Here is a 24,711-nt window from a genome sequence, read left to right as displayed (position 1 = left end):
TTTTACAAGATTACACTTGAACACAACAACAGCTTTATAATTTACCTTCGCCCAACACAAATTTTTACTTAATATATTGAACGTATCATATGTCAATGCAACCTCTGTTAATGTTAGCCGTTAGCCCCGTTATAAGCAGGACTGTGTTGGGGTGAGACACCGTGCTGTCAGCAGACGAGCCGGTTACTGTGATTACTCTGAGCAGCATGATGGGAATGAATTACGATACAATAAGTCTGATTTAATTACTTCTACACCAACAACATGTTCACTGACTTCAGGGAAGTGAAGACGAGTTTGGTTGTTACATTAGTACATCCAGCATCCAATGAGTCTGTAAAGACTGCAGAGCCCTGATGCCCCGCCCCCACACAGAGCACCATCGCTTGTTTTTTCAAAGCTTTTTAATATTGAATGTGTCGCATGTACAAATTGCGCCAAATTCAACACTGTCCTTGGGTCTCCATCAATACCTCCAAGTGTGACGTAGATCGGATGAACCATTCTCCAGATATGCGAAGCACACGCACGGTACCTTTGAAGTATTTCACCGTTTTGACTCGTAGCTCCAGGGTGGCATCCTCATCACAGACGAAGATGGTGCGCGGGTGCTGCTGGAATGCAGATACGGTCCACATGTGGTTCACTCCCTCCTCTATGGCTTTATACAGAGCAAAGGCTTTGTGTGCTCCAGTGATCAGAATCATCACCTGAGCAGAGAACATGGATTCAGGAAAGAAGGAACACGAAGAGTATATATAGTGCATGTATGGTTTAGAATATCTTAACATGGTTATATAAGATTATGTTACTGCAGGACAACGGAGGGATAAATGAACTGCCTGTTAATCTGACCTCGTTGGCGTTCATAACCGTTCCGACGCCCACAGTCAGGGCCATGGTGGGAACTCTGGAGAGGTCGTTGCCAAAGAAACGAGCGTTTGCCACGATGGTATCCTTCGCCAGGGTTTTCACTCGGGTCCTGGAAACAAGGCTGGAACCTGGCTCATTGAACGCTATGTGACCATCAGGTCCAATACCTACAGAAAGATACATGAGAAGGAACTGGTCAAAGACGGAGCTAAAGAGAAGCTTTAAGTCACCCAAGAGATGAAACTAGGGGTGGGAATCAGCAGAGGCCCCACAATACGATAAAGTCATGACACAATCCTAATTGTGTGGTTGAACATTTTGCAATATGTTGAGTATTGCAATCTATTGCGATCTATTACCTTTTTTCAGCTACAAATTATGCAGTTTCTCTTTTTTTACACGATTCATGTCACTTCAATCATTCTTATTGCAGACGGACTGCCCGACCTTCCACCTTTCTTTAGCACAACTTCCTGTCAATCCCGCTGACTTTACCCATGACTGCACCAGAAAAATAATCAGCGCCATCTAGTGGACTGAAAAAGCAATTGTTACCAAAAGGTTTCATTTATTTGCAAAATGAAGTTTATTCAACAAAAGATTGATATCTGGCATCCGTGTGTCGGTACAATATTGCCAGACAAAATATTGCGATACTATGCTGTGTCAATTTCTTTTTTTTACCCCACCCCTAGATGAAATTATACCTGTGGCATCTACAACTAACGAGATACGGCAGACAAAACAACGTGTAAGAAGCCTGTGTGTCTGACCTCCTACGAACAGCTCGATTCCTCCAGCCTCTGCGATCTTCTGCTCGTAGGACTGACACTCTGCCTCCAGGTCCTCTGCGTTTCCATCCAGGATGTGAGCGTTGGCCGGATCAATGTCGATGTGCTTGAAGAAGTTGTTCCACATGTAGGAGTGGTAGCTCTCGGGATGAGCACGAGGTAGACCTGAGGAACAAGAGGGTCAACTTTTTATTTTTACTAAAGCACTGCAGTACCATGAATACAGCCTTCAGAGGAAGACGGCAGATATTTGGTTCCGTCTTAAGGGCCACAGAGACACTCGAGCAGGGGTCTTCAACTAAAATTCCAAAAGGTCCAGATTGAGAAAATCTCCTCGGGCAAAGGTCCGAAACATTACAATAATATCTAACTCGTGCTATTTAGTGCCATATAAAATATATATATATATATATATATATATATATATATATATATATATATATATATATATATACACACACACATATATATATATATTAATATATATATTAATATATATTAATATATATATATATTAATATATATATATATTAATATATATATATATATATTAATATATATATATATTAATATATATATATATTAATATATATTAATATATATATATATTAATATATATATATATTAATATATATATATATATATATTAATATATATATATATATATATATATATATATATATATATATATATATATATATTAATATATATATATATATATTAATATATATATATATATATTAATATATATTAATATATATATATATATTAATATATATATATATATATTAATATATATATATTAATATATATATATATATTAATATATATATATATATATATTATATATATATATTGAAGAAGCCTAGTAGTAACAACGTCTGTGTAGTCAACAACTGTCAAATCAAATAAAGAAAGTACACATCAATTATATTTTAACAATTATTATTCTCAGTTTTTAAATGTAACTGGATGGATTATAAATAATACATAGAAATACATAAATAAATGTTCTTCTCATTTCAAGTAAAATAATGTCTGGATTAAAGAATAACTGACATAACAGAAAGCTTTTGAAAAATGTGCATTAAAATAAAGTAATTCATTTTAGAAACATTCATTTCACTGAATTCTCCTGCAGCTTTGAATTCACTTCATTCATTCAGAAGTGTGAAGTGATGTCAATCAAAAAGTCACAAGATAATATTTTTGTCTTCTAAAAAGATAAATCAGTGAGCAGGACTTTATCTGTGGTTATTAACACTTGTTTCAGCTCTATTCTCTCTGGTAACATCATTGTTGAATAGTGAATTCATGCGTTAGGATTCTGGTCATATTGGGCTCTTAGGTTTATTTTCTGTGTCTTCATTCAGATGTGAGTGGGTACGTTTGTTCAAAGCAGTTGTGCTTTGTCTCGTAGTGAGCTTCATTTGCCGCTTTTATCAACAGTTACGGTTTCTGAACATGTGAGACATGCTGGTTTTAACTGCCTGTGGGAAGAATTAACATAGAAGAGTCTGTTCATTCATGCTTGCAAATTCTATTCTCTCTGAACACGTTTCTCTTTTTGGAGAACGTCATGTGAGATAACCTCTCTGATTAGCGCAATTTTCCTGCTCTTGTTTCTATTTCCTCGTCTCTCCCCCGTGTGTCACGGTGTGTGTAAACCTCGCTCAGTCAGGAAACCGCTGCATCACGTGATGTGATTTACAATGCATTGGTCGGTGTCTCCTGCACCGCTGAACAAGTACCGTAACGGCTGTATAAGATGCGCCGCTTAAAAGTAAAAACTCGCTGCCTAATATGCATGATTCCGAAATATCGATTTTAGGTCCTGGGTCCGGATGCAACTGCGTATGGGTCCGGATCCGGACCGCGGTCCGTCAGTTAGAGACCTCTGCACTAGAGCTTTGGGGCCACGAGGATGTGGAAGGTACACAATTAAGAAAAAGGCTAAAAATAAAACACTGCATGAACCTCAATGCAGGACTGCTGTGTTGATTCATCTAAATGTTACTCTTGCAGCCAGATGAAAGCTGCTTCTATGCCAATTGTCATAATGTAACATGTATCTTTATTCTATTGAATGTGTTTTTTATTGTGACGTTCAGTTATGATGCATCAACTCCCTTTAGAGTTTAAGGAGCTGAGAGACCCTCAGCTCCTTAAACTCAAGATTGAAGACTTTTCTGTTTGGTGCCTTCAATTGAACCACATTCAAGGATATTAATCAATTTCTGCATTGAACTACTGTATTTTATTTCTTACACTGCTTTCTAGTGTTTCAATGAATGTTCTTCATTGTTTTTAAACCAACTTTTCTTTTGCCTTATGTTTTGATGCTTTTAATGGTTCTATGTGAAGCACTTTGAATTACCTTGTTGTTGAAACGTGCTAATCTATCGCACGCTAAGAGCAAATTACCCTGCTGGTCTAGGACACTACTATCTGAAGACTACAGACCATAGACTGTCTATAAGAAGTAGACGTAGTCATCAGGATGTTTTTTCGCAGCCAATGAATAGAAGTTACCATATTTGGAATGCGGAGCAGTGACGTAAAGACGCCGTATACGGCTCTGGTAGCGGCTGTGAGCTGTCAATCCCATTAGCCACGCCCTAAAAGGAGCATCATTTACTAAATGAACATCATGCTGTATTGAAGAAGACTTGAAACTAGAGACTGAGACCATAAACTCATGTTTACAATGTTTACTGAGGTAATAAATCAAGAGAGAAGTAGAGTCATTTTCTCACAGACTTCTATACAATCAGAGGAGTCGTCCCCTGGTGGACACTAGAGAGAATGCAGCTTTAACACGTGAATAATAATCTTATAGGTGTTTCATCAACAGTTTTGATGGGGAAAATGTTTTCAAGAGTAAAATAATAGCTGTGATTTAACTGCACGTGGGACAGTTGGGACTGTTAGTACACTGGCTGTGGTCAACAGTGAACAGTGTGATGAGAGGGCACGTGAGCCCTTGTTGCTGTACTTTATCTCCTTGAAGCAGAGGCTGCATTTAGCTTTTCTGAATATCAATGTATTTAAAACAATGTGACAGGAGGAAGCTGTAATCACATCTGTTTAGACCTCCACCTTTATCCAGGCCCAGCTCAGCTCAGCCCTGCATCAAGCTGCGCTCCACAAAAGCCTCCTCTCCCTGAAGCTCTTTGACCTCATCAGCTCATCAGTATCTGGGCCAGCTTTGGAAATACACGAGGGCAAAAATGCCCCTAAGAAATATAATTTTGCCCCTGATATCACAAGGAGAGGGGCAAAAAATGCCCCCGGAAAAAATGGAGCGCTTCTTAATCAGACCTGTGACTGCGGTCAACTCAGCAGACACTCACATGTCAGTGCACCTATATGCTGAAATATACGGTAAACGCATTTAAACGGCGCAGATCGGGACGAGCGAAGGACTTTGAAAGTTAACGGAAAGATTAACGAGACAACATCCGGTTTCTTCAGACGAACATCCGGTTTTCAGAATAAGATGCCAACAAAGTATACATATTGCATCATGGAAATTAGATTAAAATAATTCTATTCACATTAAGTATAAAATGTGCTACCCTGCATCTCGTGAGTTAAAGGGAAATACACCTAAATTGTGCGTAAAGTGTCTTTATTCTTTGATTTGAGGGTTGCTGGAAATGAATAATACCTGACTGACAGTCAATGAAGATATTTTACTCAGCAAAAACTCTGAACTGAATTTGTACCTTCAAATGGCACATTTTTGAAATGTTTAAGGTGCTATAAAAAGTCTGCAGGTATGAATAAAGTTCTTGAAATTAAAAAATTCTGCATTTCCCCCTGCGCCCCACCTGCAATACCACTGCGCCCCACAGTTTGAGAAAATAAATACTGCATTACATGAATCTTGCATGCTTCAAAATGGTGGTAGACTGATTATTATAATATGCAAAAATGTTCATTTACATTCAGCAATGTTCTGTCTGATTTCTTATGAAACAACATGTTGGCATTATATATCGGGCATAGGCCATCCTCGTCTCTAAATATTCTCCGGCCATTGAAATACCATATATATCGACCACTTCCTTTAAAAGCATTCGTTGAATCGTGTATGGAACAACACAAGAGTGATAATATTTCTCGTTGAAAGAGGATGTGAGGTGATAACCTGCCTCAACTTTAAAGCCAGAGCACTTTCTCTTCAGTGTCAACTCCTTCAATAACCTTAAAATACAATTATGCTGTATTTTGTCCTCCAACTGCCACAGATATCATTTACTTTATTATTATTTTGGACAGAGCATTTGATTGCTGTCAGGATGTAATGAGATGAAATTGAAGAAGACTACCTCCCCTACCTTTAATTAGTCAGCTTTTAACTCACCTACATATTCATCCATGTTGAAGGTCTTCACATATTTGAATGAGATATCGCCACTTCTGTAGTATTCTATTAACTTCTGGTAACATCCATAGGGAGTGCTCCCTGAAAGCAATGAGACACATTAATGTTGAGAAAAGTTACAGAAATAATGTGCACACAGAAGAACACTATGGTTTGTGTGAACGGTGCTCACCTGTAGGTAAGCCCAGAGTGAAGTGTCTTTCAGCGGAGGGCTTGAACTGGATGATTCGGTTGCGGATGTATTTAGCTGCCCACTCACTGGCCAGGTCAAAGTCGTCCAGAATGACCAGCCTCATTGTGTTGGCTCGCTAAATCAATGTGAAGAAAATAACAAAGTTCTATCTTTACAGGAGTCACACAGTAGCAGTGTGAGAAAACACGGAATGTGTTATGCTATGCTAACGTTAGCTGCTTATCAAAGTTATTGCAGTACAATGCGTGACTTCTCTAAAATACCGTCTCAACTATAGCTGTTATCTACTACTGAGGCAGGAACAGAAGTGCCGTCACAGTTAGCGGTCATTGTCCAGAGTGTTTGCTCTTAAGGCAGTTGCTATTATTAGCAAGCGAAGCAACGTGAACAGGAGCGGATTCTGACAAGTTTAGTTTCAAGTTGTACAGTTACTGCTGACAAGTCGGTGGATGATACTCTGCAACTATTAGTTAGTTAGTTGTTAGCCGTGACTACACAGTTAATCACTTATGCGTTTTTACCTGCTAAGAAATACGCTGTTTGTTGGAAGAGTAGTCACGTGTCTCACGATGTCTGTTTTGTCACGTGAAACACTTCCGGTCAGGTGATTTTGCCGGTGAAGGTATGGAAGTCCGTGTGGGCCAAAATAATTAATAATAGTACATTATGATTTATAGAGATACATTTAATGAAATCAGTCACAATGGTATGACTGAAATCGTAAACATATGTATAAATAGTCAACTGATTAGCTGTTGTATCAGCATTCTTATTAACATTGTCCTTTCATGTGGCAATGTCACTCATCCCTGCAGCAACGGGCAATTTTCTTCGGAAACAGTCAACAAATACTTTACTTAAAGGTACAGTGTGTAGAATTTAGTAGAATATATAAGCAGACATGACATATATTATCAAATGTGTTTTCTTAAGTGTATAATCACCTGAAAATGAGAATTGTTGTGTATTTGTTCCCTTAGAATGGTATATATCTACACGTGGAGCCGGTCCTCATCACGGAAACAACCGTCATGTTCCTACAGTAGCCCAGAAGGTAGAAAACAAACACTGGCACTGAATAGGGCTATTTGTGTTTACGTGTTTTCACATTGGCCACAATATTTGTCCCACACGATTGGTAGCCATCTACAACCTCAGCGCTAGGGAGCGCCAACTCCTACACACCAGACCTTTAAAGCAAATTATCCTTGAAAGAAGTTTTTTTAGTTCATTACTTTCATCATATTATGAAAAAATGTGTAGCTTTCCATTATTTAATAAATGTTTAAAACCTCTTAAGCTCGAGCCCTATTTTTAGGCCTCTGCTCGAAAATGGCATACCCATACTAAGGAGACCACAGTTCTGTAGCTGCAAGGTCTATTTTAATAATTGTTGATGCTATAATCAGATAACACTTTGAGATTGTTCAGATGGGTAAATATTGTGTATATGTTGCTGGTTAATATTGTGCATGAAGATATTACACAGCTCAAATTGAAAATATTCAGGTTCACCTGAAAAAAAGCACCTTTATTGATATTATGTTTTTGATATAATGCAGCTGGCTGCCTAAAAACTCTCCCAAATCATAGCACAGCCGATCAGTAGTTGTTGAATAAAAGTTGGCTGGGATAAAGTGAAGAATAAGAGGCTTTAGTAGAGAGGTCACGCGAGGTCGTCATTTTCGAACCAGCTGTTGCAGCTATGGGAGCTTTGAAACGGATAATCTTCGATGTTATTGTACTCATTTTTCATAAAAGGTGACCAAAAACCAACGATTATTTTTTGGCGAAGGACACTGATATGGCACCGTTGGTCACTCACAGCTTTCTACTGGTTCCACGGAGAGAAAAACAAAGGTATTCATGCGTTCGGCGTCGAATGCTAATGCTAAAAAATGCATTGGTTAGCTCGGTAGCCATTAGCTTCATGCTCCAAAATCGATGTGCAGTTAAATATGAAGGCGATTTTTGGCCACAAATTTGTCCTTTTATGCCACATTTTCTAGATGCTTATATTAGTAGTGTATAGTTGTGTTTGGAGTGTGTAAAAGGTGACTTATATGATAGTGTTGCCCATACGTTGCTGTTTAATTCGGTAAAAGAAATGTACAAATCCACAATATTGGCGAACAATAAGGGCATTTTCTGAACAATATTTTCAGGGGGGCTGAGCCCGAGAGCCTGCAAATTCGGGGGCGTCGTGTGCAAGAGCATGTCTTTTTTAAATAGTCCTGTGTTTTGTTGGGACATAGATGTGATGGCGGGATGATGGGTTGTATAACTAGGGCATCCACGCTCTATTTCTGGCATGTTTGGTCTTTCTCCAGCAGCCAGGTACATCTGGAATGATTTGGACATCTACGGTCTGGGTCACTTAATTCATTCCAGAGTGGGGACATTAGTTCAGGACAAAATGAGACATGTCCAGCAGCCATGTTCTGCACATTTTCTAGTGCTTACATTGTTGTAAAACCACCATAATGTGCACTTAGAAAATGCCTTCAAGTGACAGAAAGCCGTGCATAGAGGCCTTCAGTTCTTATTTACTGTCGTACTGTCCGACACCTATGTAGCCCTATGCTGACAAACAAAAGACGATCATTTTTGACCAATCAGAATTGTTTTGGAGGCCAATGCTCTTTAATGGAACAGTGCATAGGATTTAAGAAGATTTATTAGCAGAAATGGAAAAATAATTTACAGAACTACCGGTATATTCTTATTAGTGTATATTCTACTGAAACAAATGAATCGTCTTTACTTAAAATGAGCCGGTTATATCTACACAAGAAGCGGATCCTCTTCAGAGACCGCAGTGTTTCTATTCGCCTTGAAACAAACCAAACACTGGCTCTAGAGACTTTCATGTTGTGATGTGACCTGAAGGCCACCAGTTTTACAACACACCTGGAAAGGGAGGGGTGTTGTAAGAGGATTGTGTGAGGGGATATTATTTCATCCCCTTCATCTTGCACTCATGTTTTCGTGAATGAATCTTGCGGACCTGAATCTTAGACGGACTGCATTTATTCAGCGCTTTCACCCCTCTATCAAGACGTGCAATTTTATTTTCTAATATTAGTAATGTTGTAATTTTGCAGAAAATGCATCACACTATTTAAACACCGGAATTAACCAGTGTAGGGCTATTTAGTTCATTTGTTTCGCTCGTTTTCTTTATAAAAAGTGGGCAATAGGCACCTAAGATTGTTGTTAATGCAGGTACAGGACCAGCATGCACCTGGGAGGGCTGTCTTTTTTTAAAAAAAGTTTAAAAAAAAAATCAGACCAAGAGAGGCAGCAGGAGTGATGATTTCTTGCAGTGGATAAAGAAACCCAACAGCACACTCTGGCAGTGTTTGGACAATGGACTTCTCTTGTCGGTCTACATAGCTGTGGTGCACCAGTGGGAAAATAGACACTAAGATCAGTTTTTAGTCAATCTAATAAATGATATGACAACTCACAAATAAAAGACATCACACAGATGCCATAGTCAATGTAAAGCTTTAGTGACTAGTTAAACTTGTAAAAATACATTTTGAAATATGCCTTATTGCTTTAAATTTAGAAAACATCCAGTAATGTAATATGAAACACTGTGAAAGTGTCTCTTCTGCATAGACTATTTTCACTTTTGAGTATTTTGCTGTTAATCTTTTTGTTCTGTGGATTTTAAATGCTTGACTTTATCTTGTGTTTCTCTTTACATTGTGTCATTGCTACTTCTATTTTAGTAAAGATCTTCTTTCACCACTGCTGATGAGTGTCCTCATTTTATCCAGAAGGTGTGGTTAACCTGCAGAATTATCAGCAAGTCTTTGCCCATTACTCTCCCTTTTTGATCATTTTGCCCTCTCTATGAGCAGCATTACTTTTAGGCTCTTCTGACAACCAGCGGAACCCATTAAACAGTCTTCTGTCAGCATGAAACCCTGAAACATGGGGACATCAAATCCATCCTAAAAATCAAGTTTAAATCTAAAAACAAGATCTGTAATGTTTAAATAAAAAGCTGTATCCAAAGCATATAGACACATTGAATATACACATTTAGCAACATATTTGTGTTTAAAATGTAATCTTGTAACATATTGTTTAATAGGGAAGATCCACAGTACACTTTTCAATGTATCAGAGTCAGTGTTGGGAAACAGCTGGTTTCCATCTGGGATGTGGAGTGGAACTATCAGAGGTAGACGAGTGAAGGTAAAACATGTTCCATATTCTTCTCTGCAGCAGAACAGGATGGTCCCAGGTTGTCATTGGAGACGGGAGACTTGGATGCAGTTAGACTGTTAAAATGTCCATTTTACTCTTTGTTCTTGTAGTCCTCCAGGTGGGCCAGGATCCATCCAGATGGTCCCAGAATGACCAGGGAGAAAACGCTCAATCCAATGATAGTTTCCTGGACAGACAGGGAGGATTCAGTCAGCCGTCACATAAATCAAGAATTCAAAAGTAGTGTCTCTTTTATTTTAAAAGTACTGCTATATGAACAAAAGGCCAATAACATTTGGTTTGCAAACACTTTAAACAAATAAGGTGCTTTTTAACAGAAGAATTCCCTTTACACAGTAGCAGTTAAAATATTTATTGTATATTGTATATATTTTATGAAAACAACAAAAAAAGAAATGTGTGTTGAAATAATATTCTCTGAATACTTTAAGCCAGTGATTCTCAACTGGTGGGTCGCGACCCAAAAGTGTGTCGTGGAACCGTTTTCAGTCCTTTGCCTGAAAAAAAAAAAAAAGTGTGCTTTTATTTTGAAGGGGATTTTTTATGAAGCAGTTATTCACACTCCTTAACACTATTTGAGGATTAATGCCTTGTAATGCTAATATACACACGCCATTTCACAGTATAGAAGAACACCCACAAATGCTAATTGAGCGAAACGCAAGTACGACATGAGATGTGGATTTTCTTACATTGAGGACAAAAGAGGGCAAAAGCCTTAGTGTGTTTTGTGCAGCGAGGTTCTGGCACAAGAAAGCATGAAGCAGTTTCACTAGTTTACGTGAAACGTGTGTGGGACGGGGACTGACAGGAACAATTTCTCTGCACAAGAGAGCTCCCTACACTACGACTGCAGAGGACATCTTCAGCTCAGGTTCAAACTGCACCATCTTTACATTAAATACATTTGAGAAGTTGAAAATTTGGGTCGCGGCTTGTCATTAAGGGGTGATGGTGGGTCCCACAGCCAGACTAGTTGAGAACCACTGCTTTAAGCCACTATAATTTAATCGAAAATCTTCCCCAGATTGGATTTAGTACGTGTTGTGGAAGTCCCAGATATCAGGAAACTAAACGCAGTCTTGTCTGGTTCATAACAGTCCGGAGGAGCTCCGTGCATTTTATCGAGCTGTATTCACTGTGTCTCGTGAGCCACACGTCGGCTGTTTACTACAGCTGTATGAACACAAAATAAACTGATTTAACTGCAACAAACCGACAAAAATGGATGCCGCAATAACTACGTAATGATGTCGATTTGTAAAAAGTCTGACTTCATGTTTTGTTAGTTCTCTCCACAAGACGACAAGATAAATAACTTTTAAAATACTTGTTTTCGAGAGTCTGGATCTATCGGTGCTAGGCTAAGCTAACATTGTAGCAGCTCCATCAACACAACATAACGTCACATAGGCGTAAATACGGCAGCGTCTATTCATTGTTTGTACCGTATGGTTTACACACAAACATTTATACACATAGTTTGGTCCGGTCTCCACTAATATGAGGTATCGTAGAGCTCTGGGTGAACACAGACAGATACAGTATTTGTTTCCTGATTCAACGTCACGACGTCAGTGATGACAGGAGCATCTCAACGCTGATAGGCTATCGCGCCACAGCGCCCACCCCAAATGTTTTCATTGGTTGAGACTCATGATGACGCCCATCCCAAGCCAGTCCTGATCAACATCCCGCCCCTCCTGTGACCCATGGTCTGTCTGTGTATTCAGAGCCAGTGAGCAACGGACTTTCAAAATAATAATAATGAAAATTAACTGCGTTAACACGCGATTAAAATAATTGTCCAGGTTAATTAATTAATGCGTTAACACGATAATAACGCGTTATCTTGCCCATCACTAATTTTACGCCATAGTTTTGTATTAGTTTGAACTATTTTTCCCTTTAAATGTGCTGATGTTAAAAAGCGGTATGCAGTCCCATCAGTCTTTGCGCTCATACAAGAGCAGCAACACGTGTGCTTTATAACATAACTTTATTATCTATAACATGCACACGTTATTGGACACGCTGCATTTGTAGCTTTTCAATAAATAGACGACAAAGACAGACAGGCCGACGAGTATTTACAGTAGTATTTACTATATCACTGGATACTAATTATTGATACATTAATGAGTTTGCCACTTTAAAGTTGCAGCTGGTAAAGTTCGAGCTAATTGTTTACTACTTTATTATACTTAATAATTAGGCTATATAGTGCTTATTAATACATCATAGTCTAATAGTTGATATACATGCTCCGTATAATGAGCCAAGAATTCAAATACTTAACCGGACATGCAGCAGTTTAAATTCAGTTATTTGGGTTAATTAGATACGTTGGCTTTTATAGCGAAACACACACGTAGACCTAACAGAGCTGACTTTACAGATATCAATTTTGACCTCGCCAGCCAAGGACAGCTAAGCTAATGGCTGCTAGCTAGCAATGGAGTTATCCAGCGATAAGACTTACAACTGTGCCAATCTTTTCCTTGGCTGGGCCAGCGTAGAGATTAGCCCGCTGAATGACGGTGTTTCCCCGCAGGACGGGAGCAGCGCGGTTAGCAATGGTCCTCAGGAGCCCCGACATGTTTCTCTGCTAGGCTGAAGCGATGTCTTCTCGAATGAAGAAGCGACGATGATGTAAAGCGGAAATGGATCAATGCAAAGGTCGTTTCTCTTCTTCTCTTCACAAGAGAATAATAGCGAGTCGTACAGTGCCACCTACTGTCCTGGATGTGGATGTACATGGAGGTGTGACGGGTCTGTCTTCTTCAGTGGTGGAAAGTAGATTTACTCGAGAACTGTTCTTCTATAAAATGTTGAGGTTTGTGTCCCTTACTTGTGTATATCTATGTTCTTAACAACTATATTTTAAGGTAAAATAAAATAAAATAGTAATTATAATTAAATTAAAAACACAAGACAGACTTTAAAAAAAGTTGTTATTAGTGATTTTTTTTTTACTTACGGTATCTTCCTGCCAGCATCTGCAAAGGTTTATTAGTGTGATGGTTAAACGAGGCAAGCTAAAGTATTATTAGAAGGTCTTCTAACTATGGTTTAAGTCTCCTGCTCAGATGCTCAGAGTGAAAGTTGAAAATGAAAGCAGACCACCAACAGTTAGCCACGTCTTTATCAATCTGCTTTTACACCCCTTTTGTTCTCTGCTAATGTGTCAGATAGATCTCCTACAGGTTTCATTCACTGAGACAGATGTTTAGGCAAAACTTGTGCTGAACTCTTGACTAAACAACTTGTCATATTGTATATGTGACAAACCGTCTGCGGGGGTAATGAGTGTCCACCTGGCAAAAAAGCCTTCACACAATCAGACACTCCCTTTCGTGGGGGTCCGATGCAGTGGGGTTTCACCTGTCCGTTTCCTTGCCACGATCCCTCGTAAGCTCATGTCCGTGTGGAAAGCTAAACTGAGGCTCAATAGTGAGTAGCCTAGTTGTAAAGTAGTGTCAGTAGCAGTGGCGGGCCGTGCATTTTATACCTGGGCCTTCATTGATGTCCGACTACAGTTGAACCAACTAATAACCTCATTGTTGGAGCTATTTATTTGATGTTGTATTTTGTTATTTATTTACAAGTAGTATTGTTTAATTATTGTCGATGTTTGATATATTAAGAGTGTTTTTTCTCTTTAATAGTAATTTGTTGAGTTACATTATTTTTTGTTGTTTGGTTAATTACTGTGGGCACCTGTGGCATATGTATGAGTGGAGAGATAGGACCAGCATGCTTATAGTGGGCTTATCGTTTTTACCAGCACAGCACATCACAGGAGAGACAGCACGACAGGAGTTTTCTTTGTTCTTTTTTCTTGTTTGCTTGTTTTTGTTTGCTTTATTTAATAAATACGAAAATCAGAATCCTGCATGGAAAATCATCTCTCTTCTGCCTGCGTAAAACACCGACCACGGTGCATCAGTGCCGTTTGATTATTGTTTGTTTAATTTTGATTTAGTTGACAAATGGCCACTACACTCATTATGACGCCACAGATACGGTTATTTGTTTCTAGGGGTGTAACAATACACGTATTCGTATTAAACCGTTCGGTACGAGGCTTACGAACCGAACAATAATACTAGTACATTTGGAAAATGCAGAAGCTTAAATTGTGGGAAATATAATGTTTTCGGTGGACTGCGCTCAAGTAGGAGACAACGGACTGTGTGACCTCTGAACCCGGGACAAAAAACCCCAAAAATAAAACAGCTGAGGCACAGCACGTGAGGCTACTACGCTAAACTAGCTTAACGGGAAAACAACAGCAGCAAACAAGCTACGAACTCTCCCTGGAGAGTTTAGCTGTTCCCTACTGATTTAAACAGGGCTAAACAATCCCCACATAATCCCCATTTCTCCAGACCATAATTCTTACTTTGTAAAAGAAAACAGCCCATGACGGTATGCTTCGTAGTTAACGGACAATGCATATAGTCCAAATCAGTATAATTAACACAATGACAACAACAAACTCACAAGAACCAGTCACATTCATATCAGTAGCTGTAAACGTTTACTGCTTTGGGTGTTAGCACTCTCTGAAACTAAATTTTGACATTACGAGTGAGGGCCTCGGGATTAGGTAAAAATGCAGAGTCACCTGAAGGCCCTTTCCATTACCGTTTGTATTAATTAATCATTATTAAATAATCAAAGTAACTGCCACACAGTGAACCTGGGGCCTTGGGGGCCCACGGTGCCCCTCTTTGCCAGTTGTTAATCCAGCCTTGGTTGTATCTACAGAATGTGAAGTGAACAGTCTTCAGTTTGAGGCTCAGGCATTAACTCAACTACAGTTTTGTAATGTCAAAGCTTATTGGCCAGAGCCATGCAACTCCACGTGCGTGTTAATCCTCTCTTGGTCAGCCCTGTTGCATTCTGCTAACTGGGGACACCACCACTCCACAACAAAACCCAACAGATTTTAGTTTGACGAAGCATTTTGCAACACCGACTCTCTAACTCTTATCTCTCTTTTATTTTTTTATTGCCTCTCCGTGATTTCCGTAATTTTCCTTCCAACACTGTTAGTGGGAAGACCATTTACTTAAATTAAGGGCCATTTTAGTTTTGGTCTTTTTTTAACACCTCGGAAAATGGGGATTGACTCTGGAGTCAATGTTTCAGATGATGTTGCACTTTACGGGGGAAAAAGTGCCTTTACCCAACTGGAGCACAACATAGTGGCTGGATATCTTATCACTGCAGGTAACAAAGATGGCAGTAGAAACAGAGGATGAATAATGTGAATGTTGTGAATTCTCTGATCGATGTTCTTCTGTCGAAAGTCAAAGTGTGTAACTCTCTGGAAGCATTTCAGGAGCCTGCATTCAGTCTTTGTTCTAACTTTCAACACATCTTACAGTTATGTGTCAAACGATCAATAGTAAGCCGGAAGGAAAAGGGAATTTAGAGTATTATTGGCTGCGTGACAAATTCATTCATCCTAAAGAATGAGATTTTTATCAAAACTCAGTTTTAAAAACACGAGGGTAAAGGAAAACATGACTGTTTCCAGGCCATTGACGGGGAAAGGAAACTAGTCCATTGATACCTTTTGAAAAAGTGTCCTGACAGCATTATGTAACTGATCTAGGTCTTGGCACTGTATTCCAAGACCTGTTTCTGAACTTTGCATTTCTCTCATGGCAACTTCATTAAGACTGAAAGTGACTGTTTTTCTTAATTAGCATCACCATTTCTTTTCTGTCTTCTCTTTTAAGATTCTGTCCATCTTGTATTGATCGTGGTGTTTTGCGGTTTGAATAAATCTTTCTTGCCTGAATTGTTTAGCTTTGCTCGCATCAGAGCACCCTTTTTTGTTTACATTCCCAAAATGAATGAGATTCACAGAAGTTTTTCACAGCAGATATTTCACTTTTCCAGCCAAGTTGCCAGGAAAACATGTTGACATTTTACCTTTCTGCAAACCACAGATATGCTGAATGTCGATGTTTCTGCATTCAGTCAGAGTACAATGAGCGTTGATCCAATCAAGTGAAGTGGTATATAGAGCAACCGGTATTAAAAGCTGCGTGGTATGAAAGTTACGTGGTGTAATAATGAGAATAACAAGTGAGAAAGTCAAATAAGTGTGCATATAGCTCAAACAAACACAGCACTCTCACCTAGTAGACCATTGTTCGTGTCCTGTGTGAAACCAAAAGTTACCATTGACTTTATGCTTCTTGAGTAATATTGTTCGGCATGTTACGTAACGTTGCATGAAAGTGTGCTCAGTGCGGTTGTTATATATTTACGTTGTTATGTTGCGCTATAACAACACAAATCATGATCTTCTTTACCTTAACCAGTAGTTTTGTGCCTCTCTGTTGCGGCTCCCTGAGGTTCCCAACTGGTGCACCGGATCCGGACCCAGGAACTAAAAACCGGTAGATAATTCGGAATTATACATATTGGGCACCGAGTTTAAATTTTAACCGGCGCCTCTTATCCAGCCGTTACGGCACTTGTTCGGCGGTGCAGGAAACACACCGACCAATGCAGTGCAAATCACATCACGTGATGCAGCTCAGCCAATCAAACAACTTTCCTGACTCGAGCAGGTTTACACACATCGTGACACACAGGGCTGAGACGAGGAAATAGAAAGAAGAGCAGGGAAATTGTGCTAATCGAAGAAGTTATCTCACATGACGTTCTCCAAAAAGAGAAACGTGTTCAGAGAGAATATAATTTATAAGCAAGAATGAACAGAATCTTATATGTTGATTATTCCCACAGGCAGTTAAATCCTCTACCTCTGTCAAGCGCTTGTCCCTGCAGGTGGCTGATCATGATTTTCAGACCCCCGCCCTCGGTAAACTATCAATGGATAAATCCAAAAAAAGAAAAGTCATGGAGGAAAATAGAGAGTTTAACTCTGCGTGGACGTCTTCACTTGCTTTCACTGCCAACGATGCTGGCTTACCTGTATGCTTCCAGAACAAACACACAGCATGTGCTGAAAAGTGTCACACTGGAGATGAGCGACAAAGAGCGATTCCTCAGCTGCTGCAGCAAACTCTCTTCTTCATAAGAGTTTGATATTGTTATATCAGGTAGAATTGCAAAGAAATGTCAAGAATTGTCTTTATTCTTGTTCTATATTTTCATAAATACAACAAACTATAGTTTTTGTATATATAATATAATGAACTATATATACAACTTTATAAGCTGTGATATCAAATAGCTTTTGTGGCTCCAGACAAATTTTATTTGGTGGAAAATAGAGCAAAATGGCTCTTTGGATAGAAAAGGTTGCCGACCCCTGGCTTAAACCTACCCAATTCTTTCACAGCGTTAACCATGTGTCATTACGCGTTTCTGCAAGTGTGATACAAGGCTAATATGAAACATATGTGAAAGCGTATTTTTGATTCACAAACATCCACATTCAACGTATTCTGTGATTTGCAAAAAAAGTACAATGCCAACATCTTTTCTGGTGACTGGGTTGACTTGTCATAGGGGGAAAAGCACAAATTAGTGACACTGATGATAGCTCGGCGCCAAGAATCATTATAATGTAATGCAGCCGGCGGTTTTCATAGGTGGTCAACTACTGGCAGCAGATCATATAATTATTACAACAAATGTTAACGAATAACCATAACAATGGAAAATCAATAGATGAGTTATTGACTTGACTTGAATACAGTCTTGGAGCCATCAGAGGAAATGTAGCTTAAAATGCTTGTGTTTTCTTTACCCCTCTGTTAATGTGATTTAATAAATACAGGATTAGAGGTGTTGCAAGTTTGACTTTTACCTCACACTTTGCCTGCATTTTTCTTTCTCTTCACAGGTGTCATAAGTTTATTAAGCAACATTGTTGTGCTGCTCATGTTTGTGAAGTTTAAGGAGCTGCGCACTGCCACCAACTTCATTATAATCAATCTTGCTCTTACTGACATTGGTGTGGCTGGTATTGGCTATCCCATGTCAGCTGCCTCAGACATCCACGGCAGCTGGAAATTTGGCTACGCTGGTTGTCAGGTTGGTGGAATGTGTCTTCACATATATATTATTTTACTGATAGAGCAACCTACATATACAATAAAAAAGTAATGTAAATGGAACCACATTTAATGTTGAGATTAGGGGAGGTGAATGTTCTGCCAATTTCTTTCTTCTTCAAGGACCCATACTGTATGGCTAGTCTACACTGAATGATGAATGATGAATGAACACTTGCAGCCTGGTTAACTGTGTGAACAGGTTCTACCAACCCCTCTTACGTGAACTGCTTCAGCAGTATTAAAAATGGGATAATAGTTTTTAATTATTCCATAAAAAAACAGACTCTTGTTTTGTTTCATTTCTACTGCAGTATATTGCTGACACGCCAGAAATGGAAAAACAGATCAGTATCACATTATAATGTGAAGTTTAATTAAGGTTATAATAAGATGTTTTTCGCATTTAAGATATTTTCATGTTATGATAAGATAGTCTCATGTTATAACATGATCACTTACACTGTTTCACGATTCACGTTTTAATGTTATAACAAATATGGCTCATTTACACAATTTGAGTAGGTTTCACTTTGTGCTTGAGACATATCAAGTTCTAACGTGAAACGTTTTACACTATGACAACAACTTATCACATTATAACGTGGACGGTTTTACGTTATAAAAATAGGTTATCATGTTACAACAATAGGTTATCATGTAATAACAATACGTTATTGTGTTATAACATTAAATGTTTTATACAATAAATTATCACTTTTTATGTGAAATATTAAACATTAACAAGATAACTAGTTAATTGTTAAAACAAGAAAAGTGTCTTGATATAACGTGATACGTTTGTATGTTGTAATAACATGACAACATTTTGTTATAACAAGAAACTTTTCACATCATAACGGGATAATTATGTTTTTCTTTTCCTGGTGTGAAAAACAGTTAAAAATGCTTGTTGGGCAGTTTTTGTAGTCACCTTTTCTACATATTTTTTCAAAATGTATGTAAATATATGGGAATTATATCATAAGACCCAGTCAGAAGGGTCACCAGCCTTGTAGTTCTCCATGTCGTCATGATTTCTACAAGCTTTAAAATGTCACACGAACTAACGTGACTTTTTCTGAGCCAACCATAACAATCGACTTATCTACAGGCTGAGGCACGTTCTCATCAGCTGCTACACTGCACAAGGCCATGTGTTTGGAATCTTTTGGCAGATTATGTTTCCCCTCAGCCTTTGTTATTGCACAGCTATATTGTGCCATAGATGTTATTCTACAGTGAGAATCAGAGCAGGGAAAGCAGAGTGTTTTAACTGGGCAGTGGGGGAATCCTGGCTGTGTACCTTTACTACAACTGATTTTCCAAATGTTCACATCTATTCAGTCAGTCGATACAATGCCCTCCAGTGTGTCAGATAGTACTGATCAATGTCAGTTTTCCTCAAAGCACAACGGACGATACAATAATTGTATCCATCCAGTGTAAATCAGGCATGCTGAACAATACTGCTACAATAAACCAGTAGCTTGCGGGGTGTGTATCTATCTTCCAGGTAGCCAGTGGTGCCGTTTATTTGTGCTGTAAAATCAACGATGGGAAACCTGAGACTTGCTTGACTTATCCATCACAGTGAACATACTTATCTGCATTTAATGTTGCCTTAGTTACATATCAATTTGTATCAGTTTGATAGCATTGTGTGGTTCATTGCAATTCTTTAAACAATTCCATTTGGATTTGTATACAATAATACTGTAACTTTTCCCAAAACATAGGTGATGGATTCTACTCAGCAACGTTGGAATGAGTTTAGATTCTGTACAAGTTGATTTGCACATTTAGCACATTTAAAATAAGAAAGAAATTGGCAAATATTTACATAATTCATTTTATCGTCTGTTAAACACTTGCTAGTTGTAGTTCATCTCAAATATGAGGACATGCTGCATTTTTTGTCATGAATCAACATCAATTTAATATCTTTGTGTTTTTGACTTTTGGAAATTTGGATGGGCACCTTTTCTGAATATTTTCAGGATTCAAACTATTTTTTTGACCAAGCGTGTATTTGATTAATCCGAGGTAATCGCCAGATGAATCAGTAATGAAAAATAATCGTTGGTTGCTGCCCTAGTTAAAGTTTTGAAAACCAATGGCTTTGTTTAAGGTAGTTAGAACATATTGAAAGATCAAAACACTTTACTTCAACTAAAGGATTAGTTAACGTGCTGGGTAGGTTGGCCTGGCGTACCACCTTTCAGCCCCCGGCTGCTACGGAAAACCTAAAAACCTAAAAGAAGAAAATATATGCAACTAGTTTTAATCATTAAACCTCAAGGAAACATCAAGGCCCATTATAACTCCACTAACATTATCATTAACTAACTATTATTTGTAATCTTTGTGTTTTTGCGACCAGATCTATGCAGCTCTCAACATCTTCTTCGGTATGGCCAGCATCGGCCTGCTGATGGTGGTGGCCATCGACCGATACCTCACCATCTGCAGACCAGACATAGGTATCTATTTCCTGCACTTCTGCTCGCCATGCAAGGGTGGAATTTCGACTGGGGATGGGGCGACACATCCCCCTCACTTCCTATTTATATAGTTGGCAGTGTATTCTCCCTTGATGAAGGTTACAATGTTAGAGAGGTGTTGATCCAACTGTGTGATCATTTCGGAGGATGTAGATTAGTTTAACTGTAATGCATCATAGAGTGATGCTCTGTTTAGCCTTTACCAAACCAGTATCTCCACACTGACCCTCCTGAACTTTCATTGTGAATGGACATGTCATTTGTCTCTCCAGGGCACAAAATGACGATGCAATCATACAACCTTCTTATCCTGGCAGCATGGCTGAATGCTGTGTTCTGGTCCTCCATGCCCGTGGTGGGCTGGGCTGGTTATGCCCCCGACCCCACCGGAGCTACATGCACCATCAACTGGAGACAGAATGACGCGTGAGTTATCAGCAGACTGCAGGTGTCACTGCATACTTTACACCTGGCAGAAACTATATCGTTTTATTCTAAAACTACTGAAAAAAATTGCCCACTTATAATGACAATTAAATACTGCTGCCACTACTAATACTGCTACTGATTACAAAAACCCAGAAAATAAGCACAGATTAAAACCGTAAAAAAACAACCATAAAACTATACTAAATATATCTGTGATACACCCCAACAACAATAGAAAAGCACACTAATGCCTCACTTCCTGGCCTGGTACAACTCTGCTCGACTCCTCACTTTTGGTACCAGGTATTATGTCTCTATTCTGTTCTGCACAGAACTATTCAGGGTACTACTGCAGGTAGTACCCTCTCTGTAGGCGGGACTTTCCGGTGAATGCCGTAGCAGCTCCTGCATGAAACTGCCATGACATCATTTTCAATGTGACACTCGCTGGATCATAGAGTGCTCCAGGGATGACGTATTGTTGAAGGCCAGAAGCAAACATCGCCCTGGTTTCTTCGACAAAAAGCCAATGGGAGTTTTCCATTGGATATTGGATTATTGCAGAAATGAAGCCCTACAGCAAACAAATGATACTAACATTTACTGCAGTACATCAGGTTACGCTGCTGAAATGTAAAGAATGTCTTAGCTTAAGCCCTTCATAAATTCATCTGATTACTAGGGGCCTTCAGTCATGGAGCAGACACAGCAGCATCATGAGATACAACTAAACTCACAGAAACAACAGTTTCAACTGAACAAACGAGCAGGAAAGTTTCCGACCAATTTATGTATCACAAGCATTGAACAAATATTGATGCAGTTTACAGTAAGATATTCCAGTAATTCTGGATAGTGCTGGAACAAAATACACTGGCCATATTTAGAACATTTTAAATAGTTTGGCTCCAGTGAGTGAAGCCAGGAGAGAATATTATACTGCTACTATGTTGTGCTATTACTATTACAGCTGTAATTATGCTCTAAGGCAACTTTGAATTGATTGGAAAGATTAGGATTTTAAACTCTGACTTTTAAAAGGCAGCCAGACCAAAGATAAAACATAATCCAGTATATCAATGTTTGAGCATGACACTAACTAACTTTTCCTCCACAGCTCCTTCATCTCTTACACCATGGCTGTGATCGCTGTGAACTTTGTGTTGCCTCTGTCCGCCATGTTTTACTGCTACTACAACGTGTCGGCCACTGTGAGGAGATACAAAGCCAGCAACTGCCTGGACAGCATCAACGTCGACTGGTCCGATCAGATGGATGTCACCAAGGTGAAAGCTGAACTACACTGAGCCATCGAGCTCACTCTTCTTTCCTCTACTCTGTTCCACTATATGTTATAAGTGTTCCACTCATGATGGCTTTGTCGTAGCCCATATTTTTAGCGGTTAAACAAACTTGTTAAACAAAGCATGTTTTGGTTCTGTCTCACATGCATCTGTATTCAATTTGAATCAATATAGTCTTTATGGTCCACTTTATCAGCGTAACGATGACCCAAAATGTTTTTTTAAGTCCATATTTTTGTTAATCCATCCGATAAAAATCGTCACAAACAGAAAACTTGCGCACTGAGTCTGATGCATTTTTTTGAATGCCATTTGTTTTTTTTACTTGTAATACAAGACAAAACTGAATTGATTAATAATTAATTAATTATTTTAATTATGAATGAATGACATTAGCAAGAAGCTATCGTTTAGCTGCCGAGAGCACAATGATTACCATCTAACCTTCCATCCTTTGTTTTGTGACCATCTCCGATTCCAAGCTGTTCTGTGATCAGCTTCTACAATCTGTTTTTTTAAATCTGCGTGACTCTGTTTGTCGTAAAGTGCTTTGTGCTGGGAGATGAATGAACCCAGTGAATCAGCTCAGATACCATTTTAAATGCTGAAGTTTTCATTTCGGGCAGCTCTGAGCGGCCAAAGAACTCTGACGGATGCGAAATAACGCAGAAAAATCGAATTTATTGAGAACACTTTAATGGTGGACGATGTGTAAATGGGATTTTCACAACATGACGTTGCATTTATTTTCGAACGTGTAACAATTTTGGATGAAAAATACGGACTTGGTGTCTTAAAGTTCTTAAAAGGACAATTCTATTCTGTTTCATCTTACACATGTAGTTATGCTATTGGGCTGTGAGCAAAAATGTGGCTTCATTCAATTTACTCTCTCCTTTATAGTACATACAATATTTTTGCCTGTATTATATGAAAGCTGTGTTGCTGTGTTTGTGGCCGGCAGATGTCCATGGTGATGATTGTCATGTTCCTGGTGGCCTGGTCTCCGTACTCCGTGGTGTGTCTCTGGGCCTCCTTTGGTGACCCAAAGACCATCCCTGCCCCCATGGCTATCATCGCTCCACTCTTTGCCAAGTCCTCCACCTTTTACAACCCCTGCATTTATGTCATTGCCAACAAAAAGTGAGTGTTTTTCTCGTCATTATGCTTTGATAATAATTCACGTGTGTGTAGATGTACTTGTTGCTTGTGAGAGGCAGTTGTGAGGATAGAGAGGGGGTCATGGGCCCATAATGAGACTGTGGGTCCCTGGGCACAGACATATAAAAAGGCAGTACTCCTGTTCAGTAATCAATGAGTAATGTTTTAATGATGTACTGTATTTTAAATTGATAATGAGTGGATGATCTCTTCCTGCAGGTTCAGAAGAGCCATCATAGGTATGGTTCGATGTCAAACCAGGCAAAGAATCACCATCAATACCCAGGTTCCCATGACAACCTCCCAACAATCCCTGACCCAGTGAGGTGAAATCCCATTGTATTAAAGTATCCTGGCATTAAAACCATTTATAGAAGATTGCTATGGTGAATTAACATGGATCAGTGTCAGTGTTTCCATCCCTAATAATCTGTGGTGTTAACTGTCTACATTCCACTTGCCGTGACATTGTAGTCATTGTGTGTGTTCTGGTAAAACTGACAATGCAACTCTTTCTGTGTGCGGACTGCATTCTTCAACTGCTACAGAAGCATCCCCTTTGCTTGGAAAAGGCCAAAGTAAGACATTCATTTTTGTTTTCACATGTGCTATCTATGCCCATACAGCAGTGCCACCTCTCTCATCAGATACAATAGGATTTCATTTAGTGACACTGACATTGTAGCTCACATCAGAATCCCAAGAAAGTTTATTGGACACGTAGAAATTAATTTTGATTCTGTGTCACTACATGTATTATTAGGCCCTGT

General features: G+C 38.9%; 3 protein-coding genes across 5 annotated transcripts in view; 1 reads left to right on the top strand and 2 right to left on the bottom strand.

Annotated features, from left to right (window-relative positions):
- The window catches only part of LOC306789868 (glucosamine-6-phosphate deaminase 2), a 32,120-nt gene extending 25,276 nt beyond the window's left edge, over positions 1-6,844 (bottom strand). For 2 of the 3 annotated variants that reach the window (XM_079285941.1, XM_079285940.1), the window contains exons 1-6: positions 6,769-6,844; positions 6,227-6,362; positions 6,034-6,135; positions 1,647-1,829; positions 856-1,040; positions 536-710 (exon numbers count right to left, since the gene is read on the bottom strand). In XM_079285941.1, coding sequence (XP_079142067.1) covers positions 536-710; positions 856-1,040; positions 1,647-1,829; positions 6,034-6,135; positions 6,227-6,350 — 769 coding nt within the window. In that variant the 5' untranslated portion in view covers positions 6,351-6,362; positions 6,769-6,844. Of the gene's footprint in view, positions 1-473; positions 711-855; positions 1,041-1,646; positions 1,830-6,033; positions 6,136-6,226; positions 6,363-6,768 lie in introns of all 3 variants that reach the window. The other variant, XM_079285939.1, reaches the window with a different exon arrangement.
- Positions 6,845-10,247: 3,403 nt separating this feature from the next.
- cox8a (cytochrome c oxidase subunit 8A) lies at positions 10,248-13,157 on the bottom strand. Its single transcript, XM_079287117.1, has 2 exons — positions 12,975-13,157; positions 10,248-10,658 (listed from the first exon to the last, which is right to left on the bottom strand). Exons 1-2 carry the CDS (start codon positions 13,089-13,091, stop codon positions 10,563-10,565), a joined length of 213 nt encoding a protein of 70 aa, XP_079143243.1. The 5' UTR covers positions 13,092-13,157; the 3' UTR covers positions 10,248-10,562.
- Positions 13,158-15,618: 2,461 nt separating this feature from the next.
- rrh (retinal pigment epithelium-derived rhodopsin homolog) lies at positions 15,619-24,450 on the top strand (the record flags this gene model as incomplete). Its single annotated transcript, XM_079287206.1, has 7 exons — positions 15,619-15,730; positions 18,333-18,523; positions 20,927-21,026; positions 21,320-21,473; positions 22,594-22,762; positions 23,745-23,923; positions 24,161-24,450. 7 exons carry the CDS (start codon positions 15,619-15,621, stop codon positions 24,264-24,266), a joined length of 1,011 nt encoding a protein of 336 aa, XP_079143332.1. The 3' UTR covers positions 24,267-24,450.
- Between the last annotated feature and the right edge of the window lie 261 nt (positions 24,451-24,711).

The sequence above is a fragment of the Melanostigma gelatinosum genome (assembly GCF_949748355.1).
Source record: "Melanostigma gelatinosum genome assembly, chromosome: 16".
Lineage (NCBI taxonomy): Eukaryota > Metazoa > Chordata > Actinopteri > Perciformes > Zoarcidae > Melanostigma > Melanostigma gelatinosum.
This window is presented reverse-complemented; position numbering and strand designations above follow the sequence as displayed.